We start from the raw sequence: 22,834 nt of genomic DNA, 5'->3' as shown, positions 1-22,834 counted from the left end.
AGTCCCAGGAATCTAATATCTCTTTGAAGTTCTTTTATTGAATCGACTCTTGGGTGCTTTCGGAACTGTTAAGTTTGCTTTAAAAATAAGCAGCAGGGAATTTTCTTTTTCGCCCGAAATTATGAATACCGATGTGTGTCCTGGACGACGTCAGAAAAAAAACTCCTAATTCAATTTGAAATTACCGTGTACGTTTGGGAAATCGTTTGATCCTCAACCAAGTGGAAATAGAACTTTTGCTCTCGCCCTGGCAAAACAAACTTTTTCATAGACATAATATTTTTTGTGTATATTTATCGCGTGACGTTAATAAAAAACGAGCGGAATAATTGGACAGAGCATGTCGACTCAATATCAGAACTTCAAATAAACACATTGGATTCTCAAACTGAGCTTTTGAGCACATTGTTTATTACGGAGCGAAAATACGTCTCGATGTGAACTCAACATGCAAAACTCGATTTGCAAAAATCGCCTTTAATGCGTTATTTATAGAGATGAATCATTCCGAATTCATTTATGTTTGAGAACGTCTTAAGTTAGAAAACAACATTACCTCGTAAAATATATTCAAACGGCAAATAACTACTATTGATTTATTGGAATAGGAATAGTAGATTTAATCCAAACATATTACAAATAAATGCGTTAACCATTATTGCATGAAATTGCTTAAATTGCACTAATTTCATTCTGAACATTCCGATGCTGATCCCAATAAAATTAATTAAACTAATATTTAAATTAAATTCACCAAGTACGCAAAATCATCTGACCATATAAAACAAATAAACGACAATAGCATATTAAAACATAGTTTAAATTATTCAGTCCCTGGTGATCATAGTTGAGCAACTATGAAATAATCTAAATATTAGCGTTCGTGTTCGAGCCGGATGACAATACCACCGGTATGGTCCACTTTGCTTCAGGGGATACCCGCAATAATCCATAAAGATATCAATAGGGTCGTTGAGGTTCCGCATCGAGCAAGTTACTCGCTCAACGCGCATTTCAACCCCCAAAGAAAAACATTTGCAATCCGATCACGTCCCGCGTATAACAAGCCAAAGCGGACTATTTTACGACTGCGTTACTTTACTGCCATCATTCTCAAAAAGTGATGCTTAGCGGATATCCGCTAGCAATTTCTTAATCGTGCGGAAAACTAAATAAACATGCCCCGATAACTGATTACATTTATGTTGACAACTTTAAATATAGCGATGAAATTTTTTCACGCGTTCACACGACCCCTATATATTTTTGTTCACATTAATAAAAATACGCGATCCAAATAAACATCGAGCATTTGGCACACGATTCAAAAATACGCATTTCCCAAATAAATTTGTCAACTGTAACGCGAAAAAAAGCTATTTGTTCAGATGATAATATTTGCCAAAGCCATACATAAATAGAAATTACAGTGATTCATCACAATGTGCAGGAGTATCTTAATTAATTTAATTAAGGCTTCTCTTGCGTATGTCACTGCAATGAAAGTAAAAAAGAAACCGCAGCGCAACAAGAGGATATAATATCAGTTTATTTTAATTTCAGACGACAAGTAAACTACGCAATTGTCTCAATAAATTTCATGTTTCAAAAACGCGATGCGGCATGACCACGCACGCGGTTTAAGAAAACATTTCGCTGGGTGGCTAGACGCACAGCCTTCAATTAGAATGAAGCGCGCAGAACTCATCAACACGCCACCATTAATTAATGAATCCGAAGTTATTAGTTTAACTCGTTTAAAAATATATTCATTAATAAATGAGAATTTTCGCTTTGCGAACTTTGCGCTTGTAATTTTAACCTAAACAGATTTACGATATTTTTTAGAATTGCACCAGTTTGTTATAATTAATTCTACGTCTTCTACACTTTAAAAAGATATGTGGGCGCGTATTTAATTGAAGAGTTTCGTATTAAATCAAAACGTTCTGTTAAGTCATCGTTTTATATTTGCAGCTTTGCGGCCACCCCAATCAAGAGCGCAACTCTTCTTCGCGCATTTCGTTTCTAATATTCTTCGCTGTCGCGCATGCAAATACCGATTGTCCGATGATGTTATGCGTCATATCGTGTTGGTTGTGCATCGATCCCGAAATAAGCGAGACGCTCGGCAATGTCGCGATCTGCGCCTGTAACGCGCGGTACATTGCGATGTGCAGGATTGGCGCGGCCGAATGGTATTGCGGCGATATAACAAATAGTTTCGCCAGTCTAATGATAATGGTCGGAATGAACTGTGCGATTTATTATTATCCCGAGTGGCCATTCCACAACGCAGCGAAACTATGCGGCAATGCATTCGAAGAGAGGGGACTATTGTCGTTGTAAGGATAGTTATAGTTATCATATTGACTCCTCCGACGCGCTTAAATGAAATTTCAATGAATAAAATCTGCAAATAATGTAAATTGTTAAAACTGAACATACGCTTTACTAAATCCTTTTTAACATACATTTAATAGCTAAATAGGGTAGACTGGGTACGGTTGTGCCACGGTACGGTAGTGACAGTCGTCATAATAACGAAACTATACGTCATACGGGGGAGGGTGCAAGAGGATAAAGAAGCGGGGTGCAAATTAGAACGCTTTTAACGCAATTAATAAATATAAATAAAAGTGTGGTTCATTTGAATACACAATTTAGATAACGCTAGTAGCAGCAATTTGGTAAAATCAAAACATAATCTATACTTTAAAAAACTAGCCTTAAGTTTCCAGAAATAATTAAGTGGTATAAATGCAGATTTAATTGGTAACATACACTTATAAAAATTAATTTAATAATTACGTATCTACTAATCCCACGCTAATAAACGCACTGTCACTGTGAGCTCAGTTAGAAAATTGAAAGCATATGTTCGATAATTAGGCAAAATGTAAACATGTTAACACTGGCGATAATAGAGTAATTTCCATGTATTTAGTTTAGACCATTATGCATCAACATTCTCTCTGAACAAGATAAATGCCCAACGTGCCAAGCCTGTAATTATCGATGACAATAAATAAACATTGAATCTAAATAAGATATTAGCCGAATAAATTTCATCGGCGCGCACATTAACTGCTCACTCTAATTAATTCTTGACACATTTCTGATTAATTGCCGCGTTGTTGCCGCATGCTAATCGGTTGCTAATCACGCAGCGCACCCGCTGCCTGAGAGAATTCGCCTGCGAATCATAGGCATACCGCGTACGAATGAACTTTTAATGAGAAATTGAAATTAGCCAAGTGTGCAAAAAATCTATAAAGCACATCCGCGATGATACCAAATAAATCAGCCATTTATTCATTCATTCACACGCGACGTATAGAGACAATGTTGAATTCTCAATTGTATTTTGCTAGCTCAGCGATGACCCTTGCGCGACCGCTAAATACAGTCACAATCTTTTTCGTCTGGCGATGATCTCATACACATATTATATTAAAAGTCGTCAGATTTATGATATATTAGTCAATAGCCGAAAATCATGCTTATTTCTGGCGTATGCGCAGCACGAAATCGATGAAAAAAAAAAACTAGAAAATGAAACATATTGTTATACAGCATTGAGTCATAATAAGGGCGACAATAAAAGAAGAAATGCGGTGAAAATGCTGAATGAATTCACAATGCTTGCAATAACTAATTTCCTGTTATAAAATTAGCGCGAGGGACTGCGGAAAGTGAAATAGTTTGTGAATTCGCTCGGTTACGCTCTGCAAAACTAGCACCGAGTAGCGGCACGCGCGTGAGAAGGGTTGTCGGGAAGTTATTAATAACCCAACTGCTTCGACGTAAGTGCGCCACTTGATGTTTTGTCCTTGGGAACTTTACACCAACTGCGAAAAGATTTTACTCGAGTGGCGTACGAGCGAGCTCTGTCGTGCTCGGATAACAGTTAAGTAATTTCAGCAAGAAGAGGACCCACCGTCAGCCAATTAACTCACACATTATGTAAAAACAATCGAGCTTGCAAACACAAACGACCGCCGCTTTTCATGCCAATCATTGCTGAATAAACACGGCATCGCGTGGGGAGTTTACTTTCGTTATTTTTCGCTGTTTTTACAAACAAATTGAAAAGTTGCTCATATTTCCGCAGCATGTCTAAATATTTGTTTTCACAGCCACAAGTTCACACATTATGCAATGTTAAGTTTTTGGAGAAATTTCTAAACATAATATCATTTTTTTCGATAATACATAAACATCCACAGCGCTAACATCGCATCAGAAATATTATAAAAATAGAACATTTTCGCGGCTGTGGTGTGCGAATGAATGAGTTTGATGAGGCGAAACTGAGGCGTTCAAGGTTTTCGCAGCCGCGATTTAAGTGTACCAGCTCGCGTAACTAAGTATATAATTTATGCTGGCGTCGAATTTATAAATAGGAAGATAGCGTGCGCTATGCCTCAAGTTTGCCGTTACGCAACATATTGCAGAAATATATAGGTATATATTTGCGCGTGCGTTGTATTAAAAAGTATTAAGGCTTGCGTCATGAATAAGCACGTTGATGATTTTAAGTCAAACTCTTACTTTATGAAGAAGCTACTCATAATGTGTCAGGCAGCCGCTCGGCTATGGATTACCTTTGCGTAATAATTTATCTTATTATTGCATATGAATACCTACTGCACAAGTATCTGGCAATCAATATTTTTGTATAATTAATAATTTCGAAGTTTATTGGGCTTAAACTAAAAAATATTTATAAACTGTTTTTTTTTAAGTAAATTTTAAAAACTTGGTAGTTTATAATACGCTGGTGTAAACTAAAGACGCAACCCGTATTAGTTTACAGTCTCAACCTGGTTGCGGGTGCAGCTTAAACAGTTGCGGTTGGTCGCCAGCATCCCGGGCCGCTTCAGTAAAAAGGGATTTATGCGGAGCGCCCCCGAAGAGTGTTGACAGAAAGGTATAGTGCGGTGCATGATCCTCAGTTCTGTGGATTTTCCGCAAACGCGATGCGCTCCCGCTCGCCACAGGAAGGATTAATGCGCGCACTGGAACCGACACCATCATAATTCCCAAGAAAATTGATCGCAGCCACCCACTCCCTCGCGTGGCGCGCACCAACAAAGCGGTATTTTAAATTCGCGCGCACCAAAAAATTACCACCATCAGCGGGCACCGGCAAAAGGCGTACAGAACAAATGTTTTAATGAATCTTGTTCAAAAATAAAACCGTCACAAACAGATTCCGCAATGAAAACGATACGCGGTGACACCCTACGATAAAAATGTGAGCGTGAATGCAAACGCTGCTCCCTCAGGACAAGATTAAGCGGCGGAAAGTTTTCATATAATATTTAAAACGACTAATTAAAAGAGCAATTAAGAATTTCAAGTTAAATTAAATTCCACTCATTTTCCCATTAAGGTAGGACCTCATGACAACATTCCACGATGAAAGTTTCGTGCCAAGCAAAAGTTTATAGCTCATGATTTTAATGTGCACACATAGTCTGATCGTTTTATTTAATTTTATTTGCTCATAATATATTAAATCCACAGCATGATGTTAGAACAAATTAACCGGTAGCATTGGTGGAGGGTTAAAGAGCGTAGTTCGACCCTTGGCAAGCAACGACCCTGTTTAGTTTGTTTGCGCAAGCTTGGTTAGACAAGAGTAAACCGTCCCTCTAATAAAACTTTTTCCACATTCAAAGAGCGTACCCAGAGATTAACGGCCAAAACAACGCGCCGAAAGTTTGTTAAACTAAAACGAGGCGGTCACTTTACGGCACCATCACGTCATTAAAACTCCATACAAAGACGAAGTTATTCGCCCAAAACTGGACTACTTAGCTGAATGAGAAGACCAAGCCGCCAGGGAGACTAGACTAGTCTAGCAGTGAGTATACGAGCTTGAAAAACGTTCTATTATTTTAAGTTAATTTTGCCATTGTCGGATCTTTCCAGCGAGTGTGTGTAGTTTGGTTTGTTTTCACGAGAAATGGATTGCTTTGTGTTACTTTCAGGAAATCACACAAAAGACATTTTTATGAGCATTGCGCAGAGACGCCAGATCACAAATTTATAACTTACAATTTTTTCGTTTGTTTGCGCTTCGTTCTTTATTTCTAGTAAACAGCCAAACAATGTGAAGGCAAGCCGAACAATGAAGCTGCCCTGCGATTATTCTGCAGCTTGAGCGAGAGCTTTCGAAAAGCTTTCGGCTCCTTTCGTGCGCCAACAACTTGTAGAAATCTTACGGGTTGTGAGTTCCTTGAATTTCGGAAGAATCAGGTCCTGTTTCAAGTCTAAACTTGAAAGCAGCCTTCGCTACACTTTATCGGAAATTCGCATTGTATTGTTCCGCTTGTCAATTGGATTCCAGACACGAATTAAGCGTGTAAGTATAGCAGAGAATAAATAATTAAATTGAATATATTTTCAAATCTTTTAAAATTGGAATATAAGCTTGGTTTAAACATTCCTAGGTATACACCAAGCTAACTGATGAGTTTCCGCAAGATGACGCATACCTGACAAATAAGGTAGTGAACTCTGCAATCTGTCCAAGATTCATTGCTCCACAAGTCTGCACAAAACTCTAAAACTTATTCCCGAGCTAGAACCATAAAATTATGCTCTTTTCCTACACGACCATTAACGCAAGAAAACAACATGCACTCGCAAGTCTTGCACTTTGTACACTTGTATGTTTCTTCAGCGTCATTGTTGCACTTCGTAGGAACGCGCCGCCGCCATTGTGATCGTCCGGATTGCGCTGTTGTTGTGGGTGGATAGTGGATATGTAAAGTCAGAATAAAGGCGCGCACCGAGAGAGAGATTTTATGTCTTTCCGCGTGATGCCGAAGCGCATGAGTTATTGTTTTTGTTTCAACGTTTCACAACGCTGTGTGACTCCTCCACAGACACCGTGCGCACAGTTGTTTCATGAAATTGCGAAACAGTTGAAAAATTCAACACGCGCAATAAGAATCACAAAAGTTTCAATGAATATTTTATGTGCTGTTCCTTCTGTTTATCAAAATGCGCTTACATTTGCTTTTCGTATTCGGCCAAACTTTCAATGTATCGCGATTGAAACGGAAAAAGAAATATCTAGGATATAACACCGCAAAGTCGTTACTGCAAGATGGGGCACAGAGAATAGAAGTTATGGTTTTAATTCTCATTTAAAGTTGATACGAAAAACTAACGCGACCGCGACAGTTTAAAACTTTTTAAGTAGTGCGGTGGCGAGTTTCGCAACGATTAAACTTAGAACGTAAAAGTTGAAAGTCGAAAACCAAACGTACGACGACATTGTATCGCAATGGTGGAAAACCACGCCTTAATAAAATTTCCTTTTAATTGTTTTCTGTTATAGTCCTTTATCGTCGAAAATTTTTCATTTGTGGCATTTTCACGAAGCGATTTAAAATGTGTTAAGCTGAAACTGAATGGTAACTAAAGTATTATTTGCACAACTCGATGAGACAAATTAGCGCTAGGTGAACGTTGACTTTCCTATATTTAAACAGTTGCACTTTACTTGGATTCGTAAGTGCATCGAGGCGAATTGAGCTCGCCGCCTACTGGTCATACGAAAGCGCAAACTATCAATTTACACAGTGAGATTTCGCATGTTTGCGAGTCACTTATGGGAAACGGATTGAGCTAGTTGAGATAGAGTCGAGTTTGCAACGAATGCGACGCGAAATTTAGATCCGCAGCGAATGTGCACGATTAGAGGTTAGGTTTATATTCGCAGTCCCCGCGGACGTTGGCTACATATGAATGTGGTATCGAGCGCAATGTTTACATTGGCAAAGGAGCACGGCTGGAAAACGTGTGTGCGTGTGTGTGCGCAGCCGGACGTTTTATTAACTTAACAAAGTGATTTCTGTGATTTAGTGGCGGCCGTTGGCGAATTATGAGTACAAACACGGCGAACAAGTGGGAATATATATTATTGCCACAATTGTACCAAGCTACCGCAAAGGCATATTTGATTTTATAGAAGCCTGCACAGGACACGCATAACATTTGATTCTGTTTGTTTAATTTTCGCAAAAATAGGAACATCTCTCAACGAAGGGAGACAGATGTGCAAATTACATTGTATGACAACAATAAAACGTTTAAAAATGGTTAAAAATAAAGACCATTAAAATTTTTATAACTGTTACGAATAAAGATAAGGCATCATTATTATAACTTCTGTTATTCATTTTGCTGGCAACCTGGTCTCCGATTCTTTAATTAGCGCAATTCATTACGTTCGCCGAGGTATTAAATTTCGTTCTAAATTTCATCTAAAACCGACCGAATTTACCTGGAACTTGAAACCTCGCTGCGCCCCAGACGCCATGATATTGTTGTTTTTAGAAATGCTCCATTAATTACAAGAATCGGACACTGTCAATGGCCGCCGACGGGCTTCATTCAGTCGGTCGGGCGTTATTCACACATATGGTTTCCGCTTTGTTTATTTTTAGTTCGCGCGCGTCGTGCTTTCGACGCAGGATCGCGTCGGCGTAATTTGGAAACGAGGACGGCATGGTTTTATTATGTGTTTCAATCTGCGCGCACATAAAAACACGGACACATTAATATAGAAGCGCACCGGCCGAAATAAAAGAGTAAGAGAGGACAATTTTTGGGAGAAAAAATAATCGCGACCGAGATACGTTTGTGCGTGAACGCACTAAAGCGATTTTGATAATTTAAACCCTCATTTTCTTAGTCGACGTGCGCATTATTAAAATTTTAATGGAAATCGCGCTACCGTAATGCGGTACGCAGATGAGTCCGAAACGTTTTCAAGAAAAGGAAGCAAAATTTGTAAATTAATTGTGCTCAAGGTATATGCTTAGGCGCAGAAGAAATGCCGAAATGAAATAAAGCCAGAAACAAGCACGAGGTATATACGGTAGGTAATATAATTGGATTATGGTAATCTGCAGCTTTCTTAAGTAAGAGTTGGAAAATGATAATAAAATTGTGCGCTGTAGATAGCCCCGCTCGTGAATCTACGATGTTGGTTTAGGACGAACAAGGATTTTCAATTAAAAAATCGAACGCACAAGATTCGATTACATTGAGGAAACCCAATACAAGCACGGGTGTTTCGTTTGAGTTAACCGAAGCAGTGTCGCGATAAAATTCGCATAAACTTCCGGCGCGGAAGGATATCACGCACGCGAAGAACACCGGACACTCGTTTTTACACCACCGCATGTTGGTCCCTTTATGCTTCTATTAAACCTAAACCCTTTGCCGAAAAGGAGGGTTGGGTCACCAGACGCTAGTGTCAGACGACGCCCCTCTTAATCAGTGTTTCCCGTATCGGCCGACACGTAATCAACTTATCAAAATGGTACAATGCAGGGGAGAAATACGCGGCGACCGCCGCCGATCGTGATAGTATCAGATTCACCAAAACCGGATGCGCATGTAGAGTAGCAGTGCGGTGAAGCACTAATGTGTAGGGGTAGTTAAGACTTTCCGGATATACACTCTTAATATTCATTTTGCAAACATATTCCCACCCTGATAAAATAATTTATTCAAGTATTTAAAATTTAAATTATCAATGTTTGCGCTGCGGAATACTATAAGTGTTGAATGCGCCGTTTTTCCGAACAATGTAGTAAATGAACTAAAGAATACGTACATTTATGAACAATTAATCAAAGCAAATAAAACGTGCACGAGTATCGCCGAAATAAAATTAATGTCGAATTTTCAGCCGGATATTAAATAGAATCCGGCCTGCGCCCCGTAAATTAGAGCATTCTTACAATACCATTAAAACTTTGCCGCAACGCCGCTGTAGTAGCTGTAGAAAGTAAATTTACATGCGAAAGACATTTATGCATTTAATCACAATCAGCGGAACGCGCCGGCGAAGATTCACACCACGTTCGTTTCCCGCGAGGAAACCCTCCGCGATCTGCTCGCGAGCGTGTCGCTTTGTCATTAAACAATAATTAATGATAAGTTGGGCACAAAAAGACACGCGCGCGTATTACACGCCAAATCATTCTGACTCGGGCACACGCTTCTTCAAGCTTTATTTCGTTTTTTTTCGCTGTAATTATGACGCAAACAGCACGCTAAGCGTTCGAATAAAAATTATACACTAAATAATTCATTCTTATTATCGCTTTAGGAGCGAAAACCAACACTCACTTATGATTCTATGTAATTAACGCGAGTCGTACATGATAGAATGTGTGTTTGAATAATTATGTTTAAATTATGAATTATAGTCATTATCATATTTTAACGAAACGATTGCTGTTTGGCAGCACGAATGCATTTCAATTAACTAATCGGAATCAATTTACGTTGCCGATGCGGTAAGTAATTATATTAAATTTACATAATGTTTTTATTTCCATTTAATTCGTGACTGCAATGTTTTACAACGGTTTATGTGCTCTAACAGTTTTATAAATTGATGCAACACGCAAATAACACGTTAAAACATAATAATAAATAAAATCGAAAGAATCCAAACGTGCAACTTTAAAATATATTAATATTTAGTTTTGTTTTTGAATTCAGTTGACACAAAACTATGCAAACTGAAGGTTAAACTCGGTCGCACGCATGACTTTGCAATTCGTCGAAAGTGACATAACCAACGCGATTCGATCTGTATGCAAACGACAGGTATTTATTATGTGTCACAACAGATCACAACTATCGTTAGGACTAACTCCCCCAAAAATCCGTTTCGAAAAACTCACATTCAACATTTTTAAAACTAAAATTTTATGCTGTCACTCATATCTTGCATGATAAAAACATAAATTTATTATGCACTTGAATAAAAATATATAATATTTTTGTTCCGAAAATTTAATGATAGGATTTAGCGAGTTTGTGCGGTTATATTCCCGAAACAGACTATTTTTATTCGAGAGATATTTGCAGCAGCAACAAAACGTTGGGTTCGCATGACACAGTTTCGATACTTGTGTGTACGTGACTGCGAATTCGGTGTATGTTGCATTTATCCCGGATGTACATGTATCGGTTTGCTCGCCCGTCCGGCCGCATATTTCGGCTGCCAAAATGGAAGTATTAAGGACAGTCTGTCTGGCAAGTTCGAGCAACACCACGTCGACGGATGCCTACGCTATTAAACTGCTGTGTAGATATCATCTGGGCAATTCGCACGTGTTTGATACGATGACTATCGGCGTGCAAACTGCACGAACAATTTAATTAAGCGTTTTAAATAGACCACTTGCCTTCACTGTCATTGTGATCGACACTCGATAACTCGACTTGGTTTACCATACGATAATTGCAAATTGGAGGGGATACATTTATTTATACGGCTTCTGCAGCCGTAGAATCGAAGATCATAACAATTAGAAGTTAGTGTGCGTTTATCTTAAGTGACCTAAGCAACCGAAGCGATCCGTATGTTGAATTAGAAGTAGCGACCCGGAATCGATTTGTGACCAACCGTTATCAGGTTATCTGCAGCCGTTCCGTGTGCCAAGGGAAATCGGTCCTCTCTGGAGCGCGTTGCACGGAATCTTGTAGACGGCGAATTCGAATTGTTATTGCGTCATTACACTAATTTTGCATGTTATAACCTACGACACGTGTAATTTCTATGTTGGGATCTGATCTTTTAAGGCGGCAAGACTATGATTGCCATTTACGGGAAAATTAATTAACACTTTAATTGTAAGCTATGGGAACCTAACAGATTAATAATTACTTATACTGTATGAATGTAATTTCTTATGTATAAGTTTACTTTACTCGTAAATATTAGAAAGAGCTTAATCAACTTGTTCGTAATTTGCATCACTAGTCCAACATTAATATTTAGAAATCTTTGGGTCGATGTAGTAAAAACTAATGTAATAGTAACGGTACGTGAGACAAATAGACCTCTAGCTGGCAATTCATAGCCCAAATAGTATAAGACCTCTTACCTTGCAAAGAAGTAGCAGTTGAGTTTAGGAGTCCCTGCAATGTACGCGACTTATGTCGGAGCATGTCGGCGAACACTTCTTGTCCCTGCTTGCGAAGAAGTAGCTCTGAGTCCGGAGAGCAGCACTGACCACCGCAAATATTCCCTGTAAACGCACAAAACAGAAACGGAAATTAAATTTCGTCGTTGTTTGTTCGATGGCGGGTGTGTAATTCGAGGAAACTGCTGTTTGTACAAACAAGCGCGGTGGGGTTAAATTGTGAACGGTACCGGAATCGAATCGAAACGCATTCCCCGCTGAGCATGTATTTGCCCTTGTTTGTACTGATTCCCATTTCAATTGTTTCCATTACAAATGCGTTGGATTTTAATTAATTCATAAGCTCCGGCCACCGCATGAAGCAAATTCACAAAAAAATGTCAACGCTGGAAGCAATGGTTTCGTAACCAATTTCGATCCACATTCCCCATTCCATCAAGTTTTATTCATCACATCGATTGTCAGCGTTTGCGCCACAAAACAATTTTAACAATAATTGCGTATCGGAAAGGAATTGCGCAATTCTCCGCGTAATTTAATTAAGTGGCAATCCTTTAATTAATTAATCCACTACTGGACCACCCCCGCGTACACGTAATTAGAGACCGCGCCGTTTGCTTTCGGGTTTCCGAGTGCAAACGCGGCTGTCGCTCATTGTGCGTCTGGCAAACGCATCAACCACCATGAGAGGCGGGGGCGGTTGAAAATAGCATTACGTATAGATTGTGTGTAAGTAGGGCTCGTATTTGGCAACATCCACAACGCGTGTACCCTCATCTGAATTTGCCCGTATTTGTGCGTATTATATACATTTACCGCCGACATCCGTAATGTGATGGTGGTGTGCGCGCAGCGGGTATCACAGATGTCATCGAACGCGTGACTTTTCCGAAAAGGGTTCGCTGAACCATTTTGCACACAAGATTAATCTCCGGATGTATGATTAACGCTACACCCAATGATTTGAATAGCATGCACTAAGTATTGAACTATAAATTTCCGAAGTGGATGTGAAATTCGTTTTTCCAAAAGTGTAAATTTAACTTCAATCGTAGGAATTTTATTTCAAAATGTTTTAGCAAAAAATGCGAGACTTTTATCACTAAATTTTAATTTAGAAGTTGACCCAAATTTTTAAAACTATGTCAATGTCTGCATGTTCCTCGAAAAATGCGATTTTTCCAGGCAAACTCTTCATATTTTTCAGACTTAAAGTCACTTTTGTTTCGCATACTCTTCTATCATGATACAACGTGGATCGAAGCAATGATACGCATAGCTCACAAAGAATATTCAAGAGTGTGCACTCCTGAACGGTTGTAGTATGTAAAGCCGTGCAAAATAAAACGACGAAAAAAAAAGAAGGGGCATAAAGGAAAACTTTCAAGTTGTCTTGTTTATGCAGATTTATCATCGCCACAGCGCGTTACAAACGTATGCCTCACTCCTTTAACCCTCGAAAAATGCAATTTATATAAAAAAAATTGCTTAGAGCAAAACGCTCAACCTCGACCGAGAACAAAAGAAGGCAGAAAATTTAATGACGTTCAAATCCCGAAAAAAATTAAATAGCCGCGCCCGTCGCTGGCGTCTTTTTGTTCCATTGACATTTATGTTATTTATTAAATGATTAAACTAATTGAATTATTATTGTACCAGGAACACATTAGCCATAAGTCTACAAGTAGGTACATACGCTCAAAGACAATGTTAAACACAACGTTTATTATTACTTATGCTGTCTTCTAAGACTCAGACTGGCTATGGTTGAGCACACTCATGGCACTAAAGTTACAACAACCAAATGTACATGCGTGCGCCTATTAATAACATGCTTGGAAATAGTATATTATGTCGCACAATACCGCAAGATATTGTTTTAACATTGTGTCATATCTTGGTGCCAGCGCTCGATCAATTTGCAGTTATCGCATCGCCAGATAATATGTGTGAATCGATGTGGTTTTATTGTTTATTGTTCTCGCTTAGAGCAGAGAAGTAGGAGGCAACTAGCGATTCGAACTGGAATTATGTTAATCTCGGCATAAATTTCGTTAAGGATTTGATGCTTGCAACATCGACATTCATCGTGTGTTGATGTCAATAGTGTCAACATAAACACTAGAATTAGAATAGGAGACATTCTTGTCACTTTGTTTGAAAATTCCATTCGCATTCAAATCTACGATTTGAATATAATGCGATTAAAACAATTTAATTCGAGAACTTATAATGTCTAAGGTGTGGAGGTGACGTAAAAGTCTTGTGGTTTTTAAGATTTAGTTTCTTCAAGAATCGAAATCAACACTAGGTAATAATTAAATAACAGTTTAGCAATAAATTTAAAATTCAAAATCCTCAAGGATTATCGATTGTAAAACGCACACGAAAACAATAGTTAGCAAATCTGATTTAAAAGTTAAACGAGTAGATAATTTGTTAAGTGTCATTTTCCAATTTTGAGCATAAAACATATGGTAAAATTTTCGAATTGCAATATTTATTGCATCATAAATTAGTTGAGAACAAACATCCCAACACGCAGCAAAAATTCAAAATCCATTTATCAACAAAGCCAAATGCAAATAAATAAATGAATGGACACTTAATAAATATATTTGCATAAATCAAGTCGTAAATTTCGCTAGAGCGGCTCGCGAAGTTATTCACGAAAATAACTACGTACTCATACAAAAGGCGCTCGTCCCATGAATTCAATATTTATGTGTTTTGATTGCGCATTCAAAGTGAAAATCCATTAAACGCGTCGACATAAAAACAATACGTTCAAGTGTTATTGATCCTCGAAAGCCGCCTATCAATAAACCAGTGGCACGTCCATCCTTCTAACTCAGTAATATTATAAAAATAGTGAGGTGGCGTCAAGTTGTTGGAAGAGTAAACAGAATGATGTACAGGCGAGGTGTCTTCGAGTCACTCACGCCCAGCACGCTTAATGTTTATTCCTGCCGGCGTGTCTAAGCTTCTTCTTCCTCAATGCCTTTACGACGCGCGCGAAAATTCTTCCCGTTTCCAATTCTTCTCATCCGTGAAAGCTCGAGGAATTCAGCTGTAAACTTACAACTAGCAGGTACTTTGCTCCTGCGTTAGCTACTTTTCTCCCCTTGGGCTCCTCATAATACATCAACTTGATTGGCAGAGCAACTCAAATACGAACGAATTAAAGTGTTAATTAAGGCTTTTTGTTTTACTTGTTTCGTCGTTACTCGTCACGTTGGTGAGAAGAACTCAATCTCATTTCCACACTCACCAGAATCTTGCAAGTAGATAATACCGAACGGATAAAAATAGAAGTTATTGAAGACAACGTTTTATTGGAAATCGAAATGTTCGTAAACAACGTTATGACGTGCGTAACCTTGCATTTTCGAGGAATACACGTGTGAATGCATGTGAAGTTAGCGCGATAATTGCTTGCATGTCGATAGTTTTCCGCTCTTTTCAAACACTGTCGAGAAAAAAAGGTTTAATTATAGTCTTCAAAATGTAGCGAAGAAATTACGTGAGTCGTTTACATATTTAGTCAGTTAGCGCGTAAACTGTTTGATGTAAAATTCTCAGCCTCCGAAAGGCTGAAAGTGAAACGCACACACTGCGTATAGCGTGCCGTAATTCGTTCGTAAACACTGTAATGACAGAAAACATGAATCTCTATAATAATCTTTAAATAAGCACGATGACGGTAAAAGCATTAAAAAAGCTTCGAGGAAATTTATAACCATCTAAATAGAGATTTTAAAAAGTCTTTACACATAAATAGTAATAAAGATGTTTTCATTTTGATGAAATTAAGAGATGAAACCGTATTTACGAATTTCGTCGTGTTTGCAAGAATTTAATCCAAAAAGGAAATTCAATTTTTCGTGTTCTAATTATGTACTTGAAAGTTTTTGCCGAGGCAGCAAAGAACGAAGAATAACAACATCAAATTCTATTTTCGATTCTATTTGCTAATCAATTCAATTCCCATGCTCGCTCCTCCACTCGAGCGTCATGCATATAGAAAGAACAAGGATTTCTTCACTTCGTCGGTTAGCCGAGGGAAATCTTTCTCAATTTGTGAGGATTTGAAATGAGTGGATCCCCGTGAAATTAGGTTATGTTTATTCTGTACATCTCTTCCACTCGTCGCATCACCTACATTCGCTTCTCGAAAACCGACTTCATATCTTGAAGCAAACGCCAAAAGTGTGCGACGTACAATACGGCAGGAAAAACCCAAACCGAGAAGTGAAACCCGGAACACAATGAGTCGACGCCGACCGTAGTCACACATTTTGTGAATGGGAAATGGAAAATCTCCGATGAGCGCTGAATATTTCATCGTGGTCGAATTCTGGTATGCGGGGAGATTTAATGCACAAGGATGGAAAATAATATCAAAGGCGTTGCTGGATTAGGGCGCGACAGCAACACGCGCGCGAAGTAGGTATAGAAAATCAGGGCTTTCGGAAACAAACGTCGTCTCGCCACTAAAGTGTGAAAGAGATATAAGGCTTTCTGTACGGCATAAAAAATAACGCCGAGGGTGTGAAAGCGGCACTCGGGCACGCTCGTTTCGATTAAGCGATATACCGCGGAAATAATTTACGAAACACGCTTTCTTACTTTACGCCAAAATAGCCGCTTGGTAAATTTGATTAATAATTTAACGCCTCAAATGGCAATCCAGTGATGAACAGCAAAGTGGAGATGATAATCGAATATTCATCACGATGATGACCTATGTCACAGTTATTTTTGGATAGTGCATCAATCAGAATCAAGCCAAATAAGGGAAGAGCAGGATATATTTAGAAAGGAAAAATCGACTGGAAAAACCAAAACTGTATTGGTTGAAGAATCAATTTCTGGAAGCAACTCTTAAAGGGTGGAGTTCTTGAATGATATATCTGTCGCCACGAAAAAAAAAGTCAGTGCCAACAGACGCTGGCGCCAACGAAAAATACAAAAACGGAAAAATCACAGCACAACACCCACATGATCATTCGTCGAAGGTCTCCTCCTCAATAGGTCGTTAGGTCAAAATTGAAGTTTCGTACATAAGTTATTTGCATCGCGTCTCTGCTTGCCGAAGAGGAGGCGGCAAGACGTCCGTTTGCGATAAAGTGAAGCGAAGGTTGTTGATGCTTCGACGGACGTGGCCGAAAGGAAAGCCCTTCCGCCCCGATTTACAATTCGAAAGCACATACAGTCACACACATATAGAACTGTAGCGCTTTATCGCACTTTGCATTGTCTTTTATTTCTCCATTTCGTTCCGCGCCTTGACTGCCAATGTGCCAATACGTCACTTACACAACACTCCAAAATTTTAACTTTAAAAGTGAGGCTAAACATGAAAGAGTGCGAGATTTCCAATTCTATGCACTATTTAACTTTATATATGTTCACCCGCTCTTTGGGTAGAATTTTAATTCGTAGTAATTTATTTACAGAACAAGGCTTTTCTCGAAAGTGATTTGAATGTTTTAACTGTTAAGATATCAACCTAATGCCAGCGAAAACTGGCCTAGAAAAGAAATTGAGCGAATACATAAAATCAACGAAACTAGTCGCGATTCTGGCGCAGAGCGAAGGCGCCCGCCTGGTCGTACTGCATCGGCATCGCGGCGCCACTATTTATCGATTCGAATGAGTGTCGAGGACGCCGAAAACTACCCGCTTTTATACTGTTTTATGGAAACGCGACTGTAACTTGCTACCAAACAAAACGACGACGAACTAAATCGCAAGCATTGGAAGCACGCTGACGCCCACAGTCGGGACCTACAATATTATCCTAGGATTTCAAGGACTCGCACTTATCGCGCAAATTTATTGCACTTTCAAAATATTGTTCTAAATATAACTAAATATAATGGATAAGGTCAACTTGTCATAATATTAAAGCGAATGCAAGTTTAAATCAGTCCCCAAATCCAACTAAAGTTGTGTAACAGGAAGTGTCAGTTTTATAAAATTCTCTTTGACTTATAATAATGACCAACAGTTGATACACATACACAGAGAGAATTCAGTTCAAAATATTCTAATTCAAAGTGTCATACATCTAGAAAAGATTTCTACATTTCTAATTGAGCTGAACAGCACAGCAGTTGAAGGGACAAGGCATTAGTCCGTTGAAAATGCCTCGGAAGCACGTTCAGCGTCAGATTTGCATATCGCGCCCGTCGGCTCGGCATTGGACGTGGCCGAACAAGTGGAAGTGCACCACTCCGGATTTGTACACAGTGTCGGCAGTTAGCAACCAGCAATATACAAAAGCACGCAGCAAACCATACGCCACATATCTCATACGCTTGCGGAAAAATGAAGCAAATGCTCGTTGAAAGTTGAAAAGTACCGAGCTCGAGAGTTTACTCCTGTTGACGTGCGCCGCGTGCAGGCGTGTTCACGAGTGCGACCGCGCAAAACCGAGAGATATCTGTGACAGTTTTACCATTCTTGCAACGGCCGCCAGAGAAGGGAAAACTCCCTGTCGCGTCCGACTCAACTGAACTTAACTTCCCTTGTGGTCGTTCGACTTCGGCGCTCCTTTTATTTCCGCACGCCAGGAGCGTTTTCACGCCGCTTGAAGCCATCGTAATATCTGGATGTGCTCCACTTGCACACGTGTGGCAGGCGGAGTTGGTAACTCCCGAGAACAATCTCGAGTTACACATATAATCGCTCGGGGAGTAGCGGAAAATGCGCACAGAAATATAAGTTCGTCAGTGAAGGAAATTGCGAGAGACGCGCGGACGCGGAAAAGCAAAAACTTCCTCCCTTAGCGCCCACTACGCACCGCATAAAAAGAATTGGCAACCATTTTACGCCGTTTGCCAACTAAAGGCGTATTATCCGGCCGCGTAATTCGATAATCTCTACTCAAGCCACTCTTACCAACTTAGCACAAACACTTAATTGCATTGTGAAGTTATAAAAATATCAAATGTTAAATAATAAACATGACCAGTTTCGCTAATTTCACATTGTAAACTCGGCGTCCCTGTCCTCGAGCTTAATAATTTATTCTTAATGCGCATCTTTTATCTCCGTCTTGGCAGTTGCCTCCGTTGTATTGGGCGCCTTACAATTTCCCTCTTTTTCCTCAGCATAGTCAACTTTTTGCGCCTGCCCCGGAAAAACGTTGTTAGTCTTTGGGGCGATGGCAGCGCGAAACAGAATAAAACGTCGAAGCCATCTCGGTTGACCAGGACAGCATTTTTTCCATCTCTTTTTCCGCTGGCGGATGCGACAAGCATCCGTCTCCCTCAACAGACGCACGTAGGCGCTGAAACTTTTTTTCGGCCATGAATTCAGCTTTTCAAAACTGGAGCGCGACAACGAAAAAAAGTTTTTTTCAACATATACCTTGTTTTCTTACCGAGCCGCGGTTCGAGGAAGAAAACACAAGTTTCTAGATAAATAATACTTAACGGCAGCAGCAAAGACATCCAAAAACACCCGCATAAGGGATGGAAGGCCATGAAAATGTAAAAGCCTGCGTTAAGTGCCCTGGCGGTTGACGAGACGAGCCGGACAAATAAAATAACAATTAAATATTTATCGAAGACGGAAAAGCGCGTTTTATAACCGCCGTAAATTTTAATAAGCATGGCGGCGGCGTTTTGAAATTGCAATATAACACAATGGAAAAAAACCTGATGATGTATCGAATGGACTTTCAGGACTAAATGTAAACTGCAGAGCGTGCAGATACTTGCACCAATTAGCAAAACAATTTAAAGGTTATTTGAAATACAAGATCATTTAAAAGTTTAAACTTCATTGATGTTACCTATTCTTCTCCTGCGTTGATGTTTGCGATACTTCCTGTGTGATGTATAATTAAATTGGCACTTGCTTAGATGTGTTTAATTGATATACCTGTGATTAAAAGTACGCATCGTGTGCATCGTTAAATTGAACTAATATTAGACGCTCAGAAGCACGCAGTATAAATAGCAAGGAATTAGATTCGGGCGATTAAACGCAAGATACTAAAACTGCTTTATGACTTTCGATTAAACATCAAACAAAAACACGTCAGTATTACACTGACAAACCCAAAACAAAAGTTTAAAGTTCATTTAAATGTTTTATTTGTTTTTATTTTAATAAATTTATTTGAAAGTGTTATATGCTTGAAATCATTCGACTAGAATTACTTTTTTCGCCTAGTTAAAGTGTTAGAATATAGAAGAATTAGAATAATTAGTGGTTTAGTCTAAAATAATTTGATTACGAAGATGATTGAGTCGACCGGCGCCTCTCAACGCGCTGTTGAAGTTTGAGCACGAGCGATAGATGAGCGAGGTTTAATAACGACGATTATCGTTCATGATTTCACGCTTTATAACACGTCGAAAGTTTCTCGCAGGCGGGCTGGAAGCGCGCGCGCGCACGCAGCTGCGAGGCGTGCGTTTTCAGCTCGTTATACATTAGTGGAGTTGCTTACTTAAACGGTAGTGCTTTGCGAACGGCGCGCTCACGTCAAAACGCTAAGTTTCCGATTGATTAAATATGAATTACAGTCTTTGCCGTCACGATGCCACCGCGCGCGCCCTCGCGTACCTCATCGATGCTGATTCTCCTTGCAGCAGTTAATTTCCATCGTCAATACGAAAGCAACTATCGCGGTGTGCGTTGCACGCGACTATGGCAACGGCATGAATAAGCGAGCGTAAGTGCATCTCTTGCAGAGATTTATTATATATTTCGCCGGCGGCGGCAAAGCGCTGCTTCTTTTCAGATCCGGATGTTATTCAATCTCGGCGTCGTTGAAGCTTGAAGAAGAGCACACGCATACGAATACCGTACTAACATTGCCGCCTCTATAACCGCCGCCGCCAAGTTTAGAGGAAAAGTGGGCGGTTTGGCTTTGCGGGGATTGGGAGCGGAGTGCGGCATTTCGACGCTTGTCGCGCGTCTTCACCCGCGGTCCCGCTGGTAGATACGTCTCGAGCTCGTTTTGGCTGCGTTTAACTTAGGGGATGAGCAAATGTGTTATTCCTCTCCGCCGCTCGGGTTTCGCCCTTTTTGCCGTGTAGTGTATTTGTTTCGGCGTGTGTATAGTGACATTGCAATTTATACCCTGACGCGAACAACGCGAAAATACGCGAGCGGGATGTATATCTCGCGGGTGCGGAAAAGACGAAGGCGCAGCAGGAACAGCGGAAAGGCGCAACGGCAGACATTAGACACTTAGGCAGCGCCCGCCGCCACCGCTGCCACCGCCACCGCATTCCGCCAATTTCACACACCATAACGGCGGGATGTGCCGATATTATGCCAGCGCGCGTAATGGATTATCAAATGATGGTGTACGGAAACCCGAAACCCCTAAAACGCACATCGCGAATGGAATCATTACGTCGCTCCCGTCTCCTGCCTAGTTCAAGCCAGCGCTTGATTTGCATTTTCTTAAGTGCACCATGACATGAAGTTTACTCGCGTACAATGGGCCAACCAACCAGCAACACAAACGCCATGAATTAGAGAAATGGATCAATAATCAAACCAAAAATAAAAATGTACAATAGATGCCCGCGCAGTAAAATGAATCGATCCTGGGAAGATGTATTTTGTCGGAACTCATCATTCATTACCTGAAACAAGCAAAAACATCAGTTAAAAATAATTTCGAAAATATGAAAACATTTTTCTTCATTATTTATTAAAATCGATTACCGGCTCCTCCCCCATATAGCAACCCGCTTACAAGACGAGCAATTAACATGGAATTCCTGCAAATACCACATTGACGGTGCGTACGTGCGTATAACCCATTAAACTACACAGCGTTTAACCCATTAATAAATAGACATCAAACGGAACATCACAATAAGCATTTCGCAAACACATAAGAGCATCATAATTCCCGAACGCGACCCACAACACTCCAAAACGATGAAATGAGCTATCCCCTGCACTGGCATTGAGGAGATACCACATTTGCGTGTCTGGATCATCCTCAAGCACACTTTGCATATTCCCATCTGAAAGCAATTGTGCCCTAGAATACCCACTACACGCACGGCTACAACGCAAATTGGTGATAGAGGCACGTTTACGAATTAATCTAGTAAGCCATAAAAGGAACGAATGTCAATAAAATTTATCTAAATATTTATTGTCATAGCTCTCCTCGCAATTAATTGTAGCCGAAATTAACTTTTCCGATTATACTTAAGTTTTAACTTTACTTACCACAACTATACATATTTTCATTTATAGATATTTGTTTTATTTCCTGTCAGCAAATTTAATTTTGGTCGAATTTGCGATACACAACTCATAGATTATTTATTGAAAAGAAAACCACGAAATTTTGATTGAGATTACTCCCAATAGTCTATTGGAGGCCTTCCAGCAAAGGGAATTAAAAAAAAGTCGTATTTGCTCGTCCAGAGCAAACATAACGAAAAGTGCACAGCAAGGCAGAGCGGAAAATTATTCCATTCGGCAAAATTTTCCTCCACAACTTTTCATCTCTGGTGAAAAATGGATGTAATGGAAGACTTTTCAATAGAACTTTGCGTGGTTCGGTTTGCACTGCACTAGGCAAACTTCCGGTGCTGCAGTCGACAATTCCACGTGCGCCGCTCTTACACAATCCTTATTACTACTACATATCTTCCGGCATAAAACGCCACAGCTAATGGTCCTAACTTAGTCAGCCAAGAGCTTCTTCTACGAGATAAATGTGCTAATATACTTTTTGGCTTTGTGACTTTTATATCTACAATGAGATTTTACCTCGTGTAAAATGTTATTTTTATTTAAGCCAACCAACTAGTGGAAGATTAAGGATAATTATTAAATAATTACCATAATTTTATAATTAATATTTT

General features: G+C 39.6%; 1 protein-coding gene across 1 annotated transcript in view; it reads right to left on the bottom strand.

Annotated features, from left to right (window-relative positions):
* dally (division abnormally delayed protein) overlaps positions 1-22,834 on the bottom strand; it is a 61,422-nt gene that overhangs the window by 24,274 nt on the left and 14,314 nt on the right. The window contains exon 2 of the mRNA XM_065307015.1: positions 11,937-12,080. Coding sequence (XP_065163087.1) covers positions 11,937-12,080 — 144 coding nt within the window. The remainder of the gene's footprint in view (positions 1-11,936; positions 12,081-22,834) is intronic.

Source organism: Atheta coriaria, unplaced genomic scaffold (assembly GCF_025399875.1).
Source record: "Atheta coriaria isolate IRGN ID8LTWV9N9 unplaced genomic scaffold, Caltech_Dcor_3.1 hic_scaffold_7_pilon, whole genome shotgun sequence".
Lineage (NCBI taxonomy): Eukaryota > Metazoa > Arthropoda > Insecta > Coleoptera > Staphylinidae > Dalotia > Dalotia coriaria.
Note: the sequence above shows the minus strand (reverse complement) of the source record. Positions and strands in the feature narration are given on the sequence as shown.